This window comes from Dictyostelium purpureum (genome assembly GCF_000190715.1).
Source record: "Dictyostelium purpureum unplaced genomic scaffold DICPUscaffold_171, whole genome shotgun sequence".
Taxonomy (NCBI): domain Eukaryota; phylum Evosea; class Eumycetozoa; order Dictyosteliales; family Dictyosteliaceae; genus Dictyostelium; species Dictyostelium purpureum.
The window spans coordinates 32,409-47,912 of record NW_003519508.1 but is presented as its reverse complement, the minus strand read 5'-3'; the positions used below and the strand labels follow the sequence as shown (position 1 = coordinate 47,912).

Sequence of the window (15,504 nt, the reverse complement as noted above, 5' to 3'; positions counted from 1 at the left end):
CTTTTTAATGTGTGTAAATAAAAGGGAACATAAAGAACTAGCCTATATATTTACTTTGCCAGAGAATTATATGATAGAAAATCAAACAGGATTCAATAAGCATTTGTTAGTATTGTACCATATAATTTTAGACAAGATACTTGACTATTCCAATGATAGATCAATATTGAAGCAAATATTTAATGTAGGTTTAAAGATCAACTCATTATCAGTATTTAATGGTGTATCATCTCCCAAGTATTCTGTAATCCTTGCATTTCTTCCACTTTTTTTAAATAAATTGGATATCGATTCTATTCAAGAGTTTATTGTACCGCTTTTTCCCGAATGCATAAAATCTTTAGTTTATAATTTGAAACTACCCAAGCCAATAATTAAATCACCACTAACAAGTAACAAAAAAGATCTCCCAGTTCATATCATTCAAGATATTTTACTCTTGGTCTCAAATCAAAATGATACTACAAATCTTCAAAAACTAAATATAGCCTTGGTATGCAAACGTTTCTATAGCAACATTTCAAACATTATGAATAGTTCAAATAATGTACCATTATCAATTCCAAACTATACCTTAATAAAGGGTGATTTATTTGGTAAATTTTCATTATTAAAGAGTGAAAATTTAAATTACCTTAAAGTTCTCATCAAAACTCCGGGAATCTTTATCTACAATATCGATTTTTCAGTATTAAACTCAAAAAATTTCCCATCACTCAAAATAATAGAATTTAAAAACTTTAATGAACATATTCTAGATACCTCTTTCATTCAACCATTGACCAACCATAAATCATTAGAAAAAGTAATATTTAGAATTTCGAGATTCGCTGTTACAGCTATTAAAAATATAAAATCTATTGCAGAATTAGCCGATAGTGGAAAGAAAATAGAAATAATTTTTCATAACAATACAGACTGGGATAAAGGAGCATTACTGTATTACAACTATTTATTTTTAGATTCTTTAAAGGCAAAGAACGTATTTAAAATTGAAAATATCAAGGTATCAAATATATATGTTGATGGCCCTTACTTTTTAAATGGATATAAGACAAAGATGTTGGCTCCAAACTCACTTGTTGACTCTTATTATATCGACTTGTGTTATGAAAATATTGGTCCCAAAATTGAACAATTTCAAAATACCTTAAAATCATACAAAGCATGTGGAAAATCATTCAAAATAGGTTTAAAATCATTCTTACTACAATATGAAGATATCAACACCTTAATTCAATTTTTAGAATGTTTATCAGACGAAAATGAAATCGAAATATTACAACTTTCACAACCTAAAACAATAACTAATCAAATTAACAATATATTTCAATACATATCAAATGAAAAACATTTAGCCTCAGTTCAAAAAATTGTATTTACAAATTCAATTCCTAGCTATAAAGATATTGATACATTTTCATTTCAACCATATCATGATTTCAAATTTACAGAATTTAATAGAACAATTCAATTCTCCCCAACAAAAGCACACTTTGAATATTTAGAAAAAAAGAAATATTTATTTAATAATAAAGATGAAGAGAATGAAGAAAGCGAAGAAGATGAAGATGAAGATGTAGAATTTGAAGATTATGAAGAAAATTTCACAAATTAACAATTTTAAAATTTAAAAAAAACAAGAAAAAAAAAAAGAATAAATAAATTTGTGTTGCATATGATTCACGTTTTTATCATTACAGAAATAAAATACATAGTTTTATTAAATTATTTAAATGCTATATGAATTTTTTTAAATTATAATAAAAAAATGTGGAGAAAAATAAAATTAAAAAAAAATTAAATAAAAAATTTTGTTTTTTCTTTTTTTTTTTAAAAAAAACGAACCAAAGAATGGAATTTCTTTAGATATTTAAAAGTAGACAGGAATAGTTTATTGATTTTTATATAAAAAAAATTAATAATTATAAATTAATTATTGTTTTTTTTATTTTTTTTAATATTAATTCACAATTTAAAAAAAAATGAAAATATTATTATTTGTTATATTTTGTTTAATCAGTCTTGTTTATTCACAGCAACAAAATACAATTACAATAATTCCTTATGAATATACCAATGGGTGTGCAAATTCTCCTGAACCCAATGGTATAGGTAAGTTTTAAAAGATTTTTTTTTATAATTTTAATATAGTATTATTAATTGTTTTATATTATTCAGGTTATAATTTACCATTTAATTATTGTGTAATGATGAATGGATTTGGTATCACAATTGAACCTAGTGTTAAAAAGAATCGTAAATATGTATCATTTAGTACCAATTGCACATTCAATAATGAAATTATTAGACAAGATTTATACCCATTCAATACATGTGTTAATTTTACACTCCCAGATGGTCAATCATCAATGGTTATGTTTAAAATAAATGGTCAAGTTCCAAAAGATTCAATATCATTTAATTATTTTTATAATCCTTCCCAAGAAGGTACTTGTAATGGTAATTCTTGTAAGTAGATCTTTTTTATTCATTTAAAAGCTATAATAATATTAATATTTTTTGAATATATATATCTCTTTAGATTCAATTTTTAGAACTGATGGATTTAATGGCGATGGACACACCTATTCATGTGCAAAAGGTGAACCTTATGAACAAATATGTTCAATACCAAGTAATTGCACATGGGTTCCAATCAACAATAATAATGAATGTTATAATAATAGCAACAGTATAATACCCTCCTATGATATCACTTGTGTTTAATTTAAATAAATAATAGTAATAATGTAAATAAAATTAAGGTTTTTTAAAGTAGTGATTAAATGGTTTATTATCAATAAAGAGATATTTTCTAGGTTTGAGGTAAGGTTGAAACAACCGGTCTAGTTAGTTTAAGATGTTTTTTTTTTTTGAATTTTGTTCAATTGCAAGTGATTTTGGACCTGATTGGTGCAGAGTGGTTTTGATTGGAGTTTATCTCTCTCTCGAAAGAAAACCTACACAGTCTCCTTTGTTTTTTGGAATACTGTTTTAACAGTGTTTTAATAAAAATTATTATTAGCGAACACTGTTTTTTTTATATAAATAATTATTATCAAACACGTTTTTAAACAGTGTTACCATATAAATTATTAGCAAACACTATTTTTTTTTTTTAAAAAAGTGACGATGATATATTAAGTCTGTAATTTTTATTGTGTATTGTTTTTGGTATGTGTTTAAAATGAGTTTTGCCAAACTGTATACATAGCGCTATCAAATGTATCGCTAATATTTTTAGTTAATATTTAATATAACCATGCTTTTTTTTTCGATAAAGGTAATTATTTGTTGTCCATAGAATAAAATTTTAGAAAAATAAAATTCTAAAACCTAAATGTCAAAAATACAGATATTTTTTTTTTATTCAGATGTCACAAAAACCTAAAAACATCATTTTATTTTTTTTTATTTTTTTTATTTTTTTAAAAAAAATATAAATTTTTTTTATTTTTTTTTATTTTTTTTATTATCACCATTATATATCTATATAAAAGAATTAAAATGCCATTTGTCGAAATTCCAGTTAAAGAGGGTTTGGTATGTGATGCTTATGTATCACAACCAGAAGGTGATCATGCCGAAGGATCATTAAAACCAGTTGTCTTTTTAATGGATGCATTTGGTTTAAGAGATTGGATTTATAAAATGGTTGATCGTATTGCCAAAGAAGGTGGTTATTATGTAGTTGCACCAAATTTATATTTTAGACAAGGTAAAGATTTAATTGAAAATGTCGAAAATATTGGAAATAAAGAAAGAATTGGTGAAGTTCTTTGTCAAATGAGAGGAGTTATGGGTAAATTAGATAAGGAACAATTGGTTTCTGATTTTTCGGATATCTTTGCATTTTTAGATCAACAAAAGCAAGTTAGAAAAACATCAGAAGGTGTTGCTTTAACTGGTTATTGTTTCGGTGGTGGTTTAGCTGTTAGAGTTGGTGCCGCTTATCCAGATATCGTCAAAATTGTTGCCTCCTTCCATGCTGGTCGTATTGCTGTTCAAGATGAACCAACATCTGCTCATCACTTATTAAATAAAGTCAAAGCTGAATTATACTTTGGTCATGCCGATAACGATCAATCAATGCCACCAGAACAAATTAAACTTTTAGAAGAAACCTTAACCAAAAATAATAATAAATTCACAAGCGAACTTTACCAAGGTTGTGTTCATGGTTGGACTATGAAAGACTCTATTATGTGGAACGAAGAAGGATCAGAAAAACACTATAGAGTATTATTCGATTTACTTAAAAAATATTAATAAAAAAAGAAATTAAAAAAAAGATAGCAATTTAAAAGAAAAAAAAAGATTTATATTATAGTTTTTATTTTTATTATTAGGGTTGTATTAAATTTAGATCTAGGTCAAGATAAAAATGTGGTTTTACATCTATTGGATCCGAAAAAGAGTTTTTATCTTGCTTTAATCTGACTTGATTGTAATAGAAGGTATTTGAAGGTCGGAATATGTAGAGAAGGGCAAAAAAGAAGCAACAATTTATTGAGTTTGAAAGAATATTTATGATCCTAAATCTAATATATTCTTTTAAGAAAACTGTGATGATCAGAATTATCGGTTGTGCTATGAACCAAAATGAAAAAATTGTATAAATTAGGGTCATTAAACTCTTTTTTTTGGGATCGTTTTCTTTTATTCTATTAATATGACTTTTTATATAAAAGTATATGAATATTATAAAGTAAAGCGAGGTGATGATGAAACTAGCCCCTACATTTTCGAAAAATTTAAAAGCGTTGCCTTGATCTGGTAATTTCCAACAATAAACAATATAAACTGCCCAACTACTAACCATCATTATTAAAGCAATAAAAATATTAATTGATTTCCATATTTTCGATTTGCTTGTTATAGAAATCGTCCAACCACTACCAATTTCTAAAATTAAAAGGGTAAATAATGATTTTGCAAATATATTAATTACTTTTTCCCAATAAAAAAAATAAATTAGTTTAAATATAATAATTATTAATTTAATATAATTCTTACAATTACTTGCCAGTAGTTTTTCCTTATTAAAATTATTATTGTTTTTGAATAAATAGATCCAATTATCCATTGTTATTATTAATGATATCAAATAAAATATCATTACCACTAAAAAAAAGAGCAATATATTTTTTTCTAAATTTTTTGATCTTAATTGTATGGTAAATGTGATGGTTACTATTGTTATTAATAAATATAGTAAAAAAAAGAATAAATGGATTTGTGGTGACATTCTAAAATCGGCTGAAATCTCTTGATCCACTTTTTGACCTCCACTATTATGCATTTCAAAGTCATAATTTACTATTAAACTTTCATTAGATTTTAACATACAGTTTTCGATAACGAAATACCAATAATATCCATCAATACCAGAAAATGATTTTAATTCTCTAAAATCAATTTTATCATGATTTTTTACTACATAGTTACTTAAACTAGCCTATTTTTAAAAAAATCTTTAGTATCTTTTTTTATTTTTAAAATAGTAAAATTACTTACTTTTTCGGTGCATGTATATTTATTTTCGTTTGTTGTAAATATATCTTTTACATTACCAAAATAAATTAAAAAGTTTGTGTTTGTTGGTAAACTAATGTTATTAATTGTAAAAACCCCATGTTTATCAAAACAAAATTTCCCTATATAATTCCAATCATTTTTTAATTCGAAGGTCCCATTTAAATGAAAACTATATATGGTTTTTAAATTATTTATTAATAAAATTAATATAATAAATATTAAATTCATTTATAGAAATATATAAAATAATAATAGAGTTAAAAAAATAAAATTAAAATTTTTTTTTTTTTTATTAGTTTATTATTAAATTATTATTTATATATACATTATTGTTTATAATTAAAATTTTTTTTTAATGTTATTTTTTAAAATAATTTATAATAATTTTAAGTTTAATACTTGAGATATATACCAAAATGTTTTATTGAGTTGTTATTTTTACGAATTATCGTAATAAAGTTATTTCCCAAAAATCATTGTTAAATTATAAGAACAAGGTAAGGTAAAAAATAGTGAGTTACTTACATACTAGAGATAAAAAAAGGAAAATGTAGTAATGCTACCACTATAACCACTTTATAAAAAAAAAAACAAATAGTTATTATTTGCTATTTCAAAATTACAAAAGGGGTATATACATACATGATTGATGATGTTAACTATAATATATATAATTTAAAAACAACCAATTAAAAAGATATATAATTTGAAAAAAAATTCATAAATAAATAATATTAAAATTAAAATTTATTATTTAAAAAATAATGGTATTGTCAATTTCACATCCCACCACCCACCCATACACACAGTTTTTTTGTATCACCCCCATCAACATTTATTATTATTTTATGTATATCTTAACTTTTATATGCATATACCCACAAAAAGTTTTTATAAAAATAAAATACAATATATTTTTAACATGATTAAATATTAAAAAAAAAATATCATCAAAATTATAGTTTGACAGATAAAGTTCAATATAAATAATAGATTGGTACCAGAATAAACTTACTACCTATTTGATATAGCAAAGTTTAAAAGAAAGATTTAAAAATAGATATACAATAAAAAATAATATTCACAAATTATACTTTTTTTTTAAAATAATTTTATCTTTTTTTTATTATATTTTTTATATATTTATATTTCTTTTAAATTAATTAAATTCATAACCATCTCTTATTTGCAATGGATTATCACCTAATTTTTCATCATGTTGCAAAATTTTGACTACAAGGTTATTTTGTGTTGGTCTGAACATTACTAAAAATACAATAAAGAAAATTGAATTGATTACTAAATTTAATATTGTAATTACTTTATATTTTACCCATGGTTCTGTAAAATGAGCGGCCAAAACTACTAGTGGTTGTGCAATTAACCATACACAAAATATAAAGGTAAATATCTTTATAAATTTCTTTTTTAATGGATCGTTTTGTTTTGAACCAGCAATTAGATTACCTATAATAAAGTAGAATATGATTATTACATAAAAGCTGAGACAAACGTATCCTGAAATTGTATCCAAAAAGTATACATAATTATTATAATCTGGCAATTTATATATGTAGCATACATAGATAATTATGCTTAATACAAAAATAAGTGAAACCACAGCTACATTTACTATTTTTTTAATGACTGAACCATAGTAGATACTTGTAGTATATCCTTGACCAACCATCAATAATAATAAAATAAAAATACAATTTCCCAAAATATTAAAACCTATTATTATAGAAGAAAAAAATGTTAATATATTTGAATTTAAATGTTTTTATAAAAACACAATACATACAGTTACCAAATAGATTTGCCAATTTAATTTCAGTTTGATGTCTTATAAGATTTGCCCAGTTGGTTAAAAACAATATTATTGAAGCCAAATGAATAAATACAACTAATGAAAAGAATAAAACTACTTTTGGTTCTAAACCTTTTCTCTTGAGTATAATAGTAAATACAATTGAAGTTACAAATAAAATTATGTATAATAAAAAGAAAAACATGTGGGATTGAGGAATTGATTGTTGATCTGCAGATAATACACTATCGATTTTATCTCCGTTGTTTAAAAGAGTGAAGTAATATTGGGCATAATATTTGCTTGTTGATTTTGAATCACAATCAGCAATACCAATAACCCAAAAACGATCTCTTTGTTGGGTAACTTCTTTTACTTGCATATGAGAATCAAATGGGCCTTGATCATCTTTAATATCAAAAGGTGAGAATGAATAATTACTCCATGATACCTATTAAATAATAATATATATTAATACTTTTTTTTTTTAAATATATTAAATTTAAGAATAATTTAAAAATTACCTTTTCCTGACAAGAATATTTATTTCCATGCATATCATCTAATAATCTTTGGTAATTTGGATTTCTATCAGAATATAAATATAATTTAGTATTTTTTGAAAAAGAGTTGAAAAATCTCATTACTATTTGGCCTCCATTCTCTTGAAAACAAAATTTAGTTATAAATTGCCATTCTCTAGGTTTAGAATAAAACCCATTTATATCTAATGAGTTTGAAAAAGTTAGAAGTGAAAATACCAAAACTAAAAACAAATATATCTTCATTTTATTATTCTATTATTTAAATACTATTTCTATTTTTGATTCAAAACAAAAAAATAAAAAAATAAAAAAAATGTTATTTGATTATTTTATTTTTATTTTATAAATAAAAAAAAATTAATAAATGAATTAAACTAAAATTAAATTGAAAATAAAAAAAATTATTTAAATATAAATATAAATTATTTTTTCTTATCTTATAAAACAGTTTAAAATAATTTAATTGATATTTTTTTTTTAATTTTTTATATTAATTTGGTATAATAAATAATTTTTTTTGAAACAACACATTCCTTTTATCTTTAAATTAATGATATATATATTTATTATTATTATTATTATTACTAATTTTATATAACAAGCACAAGCACACACACACACACACACACTATCAAAAACACTCACTCACCCTTATAGAAAAAAAAAATAACAATAATATTTTATTTTATTTTTAAATAAAGGAAAAATAAAAATATAAAAAATGAATAGTATCATTATAATGGTATATATTTTTGTAAATAATATTGTCTCTAAAATCATTTTATCTTTCGCAAAAATTGTATTAAATGTTTACTTTTAGTTTCTTTTTTTTAATTAAGAAAAAAATAAAAAAAATACTTTTTACCACACTCAGGAAATTATATTATTTTAGTAAACAAAAAATTATTTTTAAATTTTTACCCGTCCACACTTAAATATCGTCTAAACATCAAAATTTATTACATATTATTTTTATAATAAAATTTAAAAATAATATTTAAATTATATTATCTTTATTTTTTTAAATCTTAATTTTAATTTAAATAATTTCAATATAAAAGTAAATTGAGATTTTTAAATTTATCCATCTAAATAGTTATTTAAAAATGGTAAAAATTATATTGTAATTTTTAAATTTTAAAAAAAAAAATAATCTTTATTTAGTTTTTATTATTGACTTATATTTAAATCAATATTATTATTATTATTATTATTATTACCAACACTACTATTATTACTATTAACACTACCACTATTATTATTGTTATTATTATTATTATTGTTATTGTTATTATTTGGTGATATACTAATATTATCTTTTATGTCAATACTATTACTACTATTATAATGATTTGTAGTATTATTATTATGATTTTTTATCATATTGTGTAAACTATTAAAAATTGATTCCTTTTTATCATTCTTTCCACTTGAGCTAGCTTGGTTTCTTAATATTTCATCTTCATCATCATAGTCATCTTGGAATAAATCACCACCAGCCAATAAAAAGTGACCAGTTTGGTTGCTTAATTTGGGTCTAAAAAAATAAACCAATAATGAAAAGAAGATAGTATTTACACATAAATTTACAATAGTAACAACTCTATATTTGATATATGGGTCAACGAAATGTGCAACTATGATTACCACTGGATGGATTACAAACCATGAAATAAAAACCCATGTAAAAATGAATATTATTTTCTTTTTTCTTTCATCTATTTCATCTTGACGGTAAAGATGGTTACTGAAAATAAAGAATCCCATAATTACTAAATATAATGATGCTAAAATATATCCTGGAATGGTATCCAAATAATATAAATAATTATTTGCACTATTATCATCATTTAATCTTTCTGATTTGAATATATACATAATGTAAATTGCCCAACTAAGTCCAATCATTGAAAAAGTAATTAAATAATTTAAAATTCTTTGAAATATATTTTGACCATAATGAACAGATTGAGTGTATCCCTGACCTATAATGAGCAGTAATAATAAAAACAACCCATCACCCAAAATATAAAAAACTAGAAAAAAAAATTTAATTAATTTTATTTTATTTTAAAATTATAATTTTTAAAATACCTACTATTACCAAATAAATCTGCATATTGAATTTCATTATCACCATTTCTTATTATATATATCCAATTTGCAATAAATAGTGATAAACTAATTATAAAAGTTAAAAGAATTGCAGAAAAGATTTCTAAAATTTCACATTTTAAACCATTTTTTCTCTGTGAAATTACAAAATATAAACAAATACCTAAAAGCCCTACATATAAACATAAAAATATCAATTGAATCCTAGGTATAACAACTTGATCAATTGTATATTCTTTTGGTACATATTCTATCATTTTTTTAAATTATAAATATTTTTGAATAAAAAAAAATAAAAAAATTATTAAAAATTATAAAAAAACATAACTTTTGAAAAAAAATGATAAAATAAAAAAAATAACTTTAAATATTGTAATAATAAAAATTTAAAATCATATTTTATTCTTTTTTCTCTTTGTTTTTTTTTTTTTTTTAAATTATTAAAAAAATTAAATGTTAAAAAAAAAATATATATTTTATAATTAAAAAAAAAAAAAAAGAAAAATATATATTTTATAATTTTATATTTATTGGTGGGTTAAATTTTGATAGATACGTTGGATTATGAAAAATTATTAATTACATGTAGTTTTAAATAAAACAAAATGCTTATATGTTAACACCCTATTACTTTTAACCACTCTTTTTTAAATTTTTCACACACACACACACATAAATAAACTTATTTAGAAAGTTTAACACATATCAAATACAATCTTTATATTTTTTATATTGAAGATTTAAAAAAAAAAAAAAATAAAAAGTTTTAGATATTATTTCATTTATTTTTTTTATTAAAAAATAAAAAATAGAAATATAAATAATATTTTATATATAAAAAAATTTAAATTATTTATTTATTTTATTAATACAAATTATTCATTCTATTTTGATTAAAATAAATACTATCTCTTTGATTTTTTAGTAATTTAATTGCCAAGTTACCTTTAACTGGTAAAAACATCACCATTAATATTATAATGAAAATGGTTACTATAGATAGATTGAGAATAACAATAATTTTATATTTAATCCATGGATCCATAAAATGGGCTACTAAAACAATTGCTGGATTTGATATTAGCCATAGTGAATAAATAATTGTAAATATAATAATAAATTTCTTTAATTGTGCGTTATTTGAATCTAGATTAGTTCTTAATCTGACATGTGCATATATGTTACCAATAATAAAGTAAAATATTATGATAATATAAACACCTAGTAAAATATACCCTGGTATTGTATCATAAAAATATATGTCACTGTCATATTCTGGTTTTTTATAGATATAAAAAATAAAGATGAAAACACTTAAAAATACCTCCACTATGCATACTATATAGTTTACAATCCTTCTAATTGGGTGTATCAAATGATAATTGGACACAAGAACCCATCCCTGACCTAATTGGAGTATGAGTAATATGAAAATTCCATTTCCTATAATATAAAATACTGAAAAAAATAAAAATTAATAATAAATTATTAAAGAAGATTCTACACATATGTGCATACCATTTGATAATATTGAGGCGAATTTTAATTCATATCCATTGTTATGTAGGATAGAAAACCAATTTACAACAGACAAACTTAAGCTTACTATATAAAAAAGCATTGTAAGTAATAGGAGTAACATTTGTTTGAAATTCAATTGTTTTGATTTTAGTTTGGCAATTATCCCTATAATGAAAGCACAAAGTATAAAATAAATGCCCAAAAATACAATATGTGTAATAGGAATGGATTTTTGATCAGAAGATATATTGGTCTCAAATATATTTTTGCCAGGGTTATTGAGTGTTAGGTCATATTCACAATCTAAATGATCAAATGGTTGAATTATATTTGGATCGCAATCTGCAATTGCAAAGTACCAATATCTTTGACGTTGTTGAGAAATGTTATATATCATATGGGGTGACTTTAATGTAAATATATAGTCACCTTTATTTACCTAAATAAAAAAGATAATGTTAAAAAAAAAAAATTTAATATACATTTATTATAATTATTTTTACCTTTGTATAACAATTATCATTTGAATCACCCTTTAAAATTCCATCAATATATGGATTCTTATCTGAATATAATACTATTTTTGTTGAATCTGTTGTACTCCAAAAACTATTTAACTCTATATAACCTCCTTTATTAAAACCAAATCTACCTAAATATTTCCATACTTTTGGAGTGTCGAATGAACCTCTAATTCTTAATCCACTCGAGTTACTAAACAAGAATGTAGTAAATATTAATATTAGTATATATTTTATATTCATTTTAAAAACTATAAAATTTTAATAAATGAATTAAATAAAAAAAGAGGAGAAAAAAAAAAAAAAGAGAAATAGAAACAAAGTATAAATAAAAAATCAAAAGATAATTATACCTGATTTTATTTAAAAATATAACACATTTATGTTTTTATATACTTGTATATTATTAATATTCACACACCCCTAATATATTTAATATATTTATATTTTTTAATTTTTTTATATTTACAAATATTTTTATTTATTTTTTATTATTTTTTATTCATCAATCAATATTATCTGTATAATTTATTTTGTTGTTTGTGGGGTGTGTATAAATAAAATACTATGCAAAGTAATAATGTAGGTTTACATTATTGCATTAAAAATACATTTTTAGTAAGAAATCTTTTATTATGAAATTTAAAAGATAAAAATAAAAGTGTGGAAAATTAAAAATATATAAATTTAAAAAATTGTAAAATCATTATTACTTTATGAATGATTCATCCAATCAACTGTAAAATTATTATAAACATTAAATACATTATATTAAAATAATAAAATCATTATAATAAAAAAAAATAAAAAAAATAAAAAAAAAATAATAATTAGCAGTTTTAACACACACCACCTTTTCTTTTTTATTAGGTATGAATATTAAAAATAGAATTTTTAAATATAGTTTTTTTTAGTAAATAAATAATTAAATAAATAGTTTATTTAAATTTTAGAATAAATAAATATAATAAATAATAAATATTTGATAATTAAATCAAATAGAAATAAAATAAATGTATGATATTAATATAAATATTTTAGTTGGTTGGAGCATTGATACATGCACCTGAACCTTCTGAACATGGGAGTTCTGGTGGACAGACAACTGGGTCATAATCGCATCTACCGGAAATACATTTGTAGGTTTCGCATCTTTTACCTCTTTGGCAATCGGCAGTTTTATTACATGGAACAACAACATTACAATCTTGGGTAACATGGATACAGCCAAGAGCACCATGACAATAATCAAAGGTACATGGATTATTATCATCACAATTAATTGGAATATTAGAACAGGTACCAGCAGCAGTGCAAGAATCAGTAGTGCAAGCATTAGTGTCATCGCAATTTAATGGAGAAATATCGCAGAAATAGCCATAGTACCAGAGACACTCTTTTTTATTACATGGATTGTTATCTTTACATACAGCTTGGCATTGAGCTAATGTATCGTATGGGCCAGAAGCTGAAATTAAATAGAAGGCAGAAATGGTTAAAATAACTAAAGAAATTATTAATTTGAACATTTTAAATTGTGTTTTATAAAAGATATATTTTTAAATAAATAAATAAAAAATTAATGTAATATTATTATAATTATTTGTTTTTTTAATTTGTAGTTGTTAATGATTTGATTGAATGATTTTAAAATAATTTTTCTTTTTCTTTTTATAGTTTTTTTTATAAATGAAAATTTGTATGATTGTTATTGGTTCACTAAAATTTAAATATAAACTTGAGAAAATAATGGAAAAATGGATATACTTATAACCAATTCAAATATAGAAATTAACTATTTCATATATTTAATTTCTTTTAAAAAAAAATTAAACCACATATTGTTTTTTTTATTATATTTGACTTTCCGTTTTTGTGAATGGTAGAACATCCATTTCAATAAAATAAATCTCCTTTGTCACATATAACACAAATCTATTATGAAATTATTAATTTAACCCAAAAACACTAAACCATAAATAAAAAGACAAATTTAAATTTAATTTAAAAAAAAAAAAAAAAAAAAAAAAAAACCCCACTTTAAAAACATAACCTCAATTTTTAGAGAATGATAAATATATAAATGTACATATATGTATGGAGAATGACACGACAACATTTTTAATAATTTTTTTTCAATTGTTTTTTTTTATTAATATATTCATTATTTTAAGTTTTTCTTTTTAAAATGGATATGAAGTTATTTTCTATTTTTATTTTAATATATCAATTCAAAAAAAACAATTATGAAAAAAAACAAACTTTCAAAAAGAATGATATAATTATAAAAAAAACATATAATTATATCACAAATTGATAAAAATAAAAAATTTCTTTATTTAATTATTACCAAAAAGTTTAAGGAAATTTTAAATCTCGTTTGATTGTGATGAAAAGTGTTTTAAAAATTTACACATTGTTTTTTTTTTTTATAAATTTCCCTATCATTATTTATTGTAAATAATAAATAAAATCATTATTTTAATGTGGTTTGATTTTTAAAATAGATCTTAAACCACACACTCATGCTCACTCTCTTTTTTTAACCAAATAAAATCAAAATAAACAATTATTATAAATTTATATTATTTGAAATAGTACAGTGTAATGATGTGGTGTATTGTTTTAAATAATTATTTACAACATATAAAGAAATGATTGGGTGAAGGTTTATATATGATTTGATTGTGTTATTAATTTGACATTTAAAATAAAAAGTGTTGTTTATATTATTGTGTGGTGTGTGTGTGGTGTGTGTTGGTTAAGTGTGTGAAGTTTTATATCATGTGGTTTTTTTTTATTTAATTTTTTTTTGGGGTGGTTATCATTTGGTTGTTATAGTATTGTATGTGGTTAAAATGTAGTTGTTATTATGGGTAGAAAGGGATTTATATTTGAATATTGTCTTACATTGATAGATACACCTCTAAAATATAAAATCAATAGATTGGGAATTTTATTTTTTTTAAGTTTCGAATTTGGTATGTTATTGATATTGATTCGATAGTTTTTAAAAATATATATTATTTACAGTTAGAGTTTATTAAATGTAAAATAAATTAAAAATTTCAAATCAAAATTAATAATAATATTTAAAACAATAAAAAAATCTTTCTTGAACGAGGTTTTTTAATAATGAATAATTTATTTTCAAAAAATAAAGAATTTAGACCAATAACAATATAATATATTAAATATTTAATATTTTTCGAGATTAATTAATTAATATTTTAATTAATTATTTTAAAACTAAAATTAATTAAAATCTCAAAACTATTAATTAAAACAATGTCTTTTCTTTTTCAAACATTTATACAATGCTCAAAATATTTTATTTTAATTATTTTGTTTATTTTTTTATAATTATTTTTTTTTTCATTTTGTATTCTAATGTTTTTTATTTTTTATTTTTATTTTACATTATTTTATTTTTAACTATTTTATTATAAAC

At 21.3% G+C, this 15,504-nt stretch overlaps 8 protein-coding genes across 8 annotated transcripts; 4 read left to right on the top strand and 4 right to left on the bottom strand.

Moving 5' to 3' along the window:
• Positions 1 to 48: 48 nt before the first annotated feature.
• On the top strand, positions 49 to 797 carry DICPUDRAFT_92281 (uncharacterized protein; the record flags this gene model as incomplete). Its single annotated transcript, XM_003289321.1, has 1 exon — positions 49 to 797. A coding segment is annotated over exon 1 (726 nt), but the record flags the coding sequence as incomplete, so codon positions are not given.
• An 83-nt stretch (positions 798 to 880) lies between these two features.
• Positions 881 to 1,703, top strand: DICPUDRAFT_94880 (uncharacterized protein). The gene has a single exon (XM_003289320.1). The coding sequence runs from the start codon at positions 1,061 to 1,063 to the stop codon at positions 1,616 to 1,618; it is 558 nt and encodes a 185-aa protein (XP_003289368.1). The 5' UTR covers positions 881 to 1,060; the 3' UTR covers positions 1,619 to 1,703.
• A 282-nt stretch (positions 1,704 to 1,985) lies between these two features.
• DICPUDRAFT_80128 (uncharacterized protein) lies at positions 1,986 to 2,730 on the top strand (the record flags this gene model as incomplete). The annotated part of the gene is made up of 3 exons (XM_003289319.1): positions 1,986 to 2,115; positions 2,155 to 2,472; positions 2,546 to 2,730. 3 exons carry the CDS (start codon positions 1,986 to 1,988, stop codon positions 2,728 to 2,730), a joined length of 633 nt encoding a protein of 210 aa, XP_003289367.1.
• Positions 2,731 to 3,510: 780 nt separating this feature from the next.
• Positions 3,511 to 4,272, top strand: DICPUDRAFT_80127 (uncharacterized protein; the record flags this gene model as incomplete). The annotated part of the gene is made up of 1 exon (XM_003289318.1): positions 3,511 to 4,272. The coding sequence occupies one exon, from the start codon at positions 3,511 to 3,513 to the stop codon at positions 4,270 to 4,272; it is 762 nt and encodes a 253-aa protein (XP_003289366.1).
• A 2,372-nt stretch (positions 4,273 to 6,644) lies between these two features.
• Positions 6,645 to 8,161, bottom strand: DICPUDRAFT_48551 (uncharacterized protein). Its single transcript, XM_003289308.1, has 3 exons — positions 7,876 to 8,161; positions 7,346 to 7,802; positions 6,645 to 7,275 (listed from the first exon to the last, which is right to left on the bottom strand). The coding sequence occupies exons 1-3, from the start codon at positions 8,137 to 8,139 to the stop codon at positions 6,701 to 6,703; spliced, it is 1,296 nt and encodes a 431-aa protein (XP_003289356.1). The 5' UTR covers positions 8,140 to 8,161; the 3' UTR covers positions 6,645 to 6,700.
• A 905-nt stretch (positions 8,162 to 9,066) lies between these two features.
• DICPUDRAFT_56050 (uncharacterized protein) lies at positions 9,067 to 10,393 on the bottom strand (the record flags this gene model as incomplete). Its single annotated transcript, XM_003289307.1, has 2 exons — positions 9,995 to 10,393; positions 9,067 to 9,932 (listed from the first exon to the last, which is right to left on the bottom strand). Exons 1-2 carry the CDS (start codon positions 10,266 to 10,268, stop codon positions 9,067 to 9,069), a joined length of 1,140 nt encoding a protein of 379 aa, XP_003289355.1. The 5' UTR covers positions 10,269 to 10,393.
• A 483-nt stretch (positions 10,394 to 10,876) lies between these two features.
• DICPUDRAFT_80123 (uncharacterized protein) lies at positions 10,877 to 12,296 on the bottom strand (the record flags this gene model as incomplete). Its single annotated transcript, XM_003289306.1, has 3 exons — positions 10,877 to 11,454; positions 11,530 to 11,971; positions 12,036 to 12,296. 3 exons carry the CDS (start codon positions 12,294 to 12,296, stop codon positions 10,877 to 10,879), a joined length of 1,281 nt encoding a protein of 426 aa, XP_003289354.1.
• Positions 12,297 to 13,090: 794 nt separating this feature from the next.
• Positions 13,091 to 13,582, bottom strand: DICPUDRAFT_153725 (uncharacterized protein; the record flags this gene model as incomplete). Its single annotated transcript, XM_003289305.1, has 1 exon — positions 13,091 to 13,582. One exon carries the CDS (start codon positions 13,580 to 13,582, stop codon positions 13,091 to 13,093), a length of 492 nt encoding a protein of 163 aa, XP_003289353.1.
• Positions 13,583 to 15,504: the final 1,922 nt, after the last annotated feature.

What these genes read in the sequence shown, in the direction of transcription:
- DICPUDRAFT_48551 (XM_003289308.1), bottom strand. Translation starts at nt 8,139, where the DNA reads ATGAAGATATATTTGTTTTTAGTTTTGGTATTTTCACTTCTAACTTTT. An exon ending in AATATTCTTGTCAGGAAAAG is followed by an intron (nt 7,803 to 7,875) that starts GTAATTTTTAAA and finishes ATTATTTAATAG; the next exon opens with GTATCATGGAGTAATTATTC. An exon ending in GGCAAATCTATTTGGTAACT is followed by an intron (nt 7,276 to 7,345) that starts GTATGTATTGTG and finishes CTATAATAATAG; the next exon opens with GTTTTAATATTTTGGGAAAT.
- DICPUDRAFT_94880 (XM_003289320.1), top strand. Translation starts at nt 1,061, where the DNA reads ATGTTGGCTCCAAACTCACTTGTTGACTCTTATTATATCGACTTGTGT.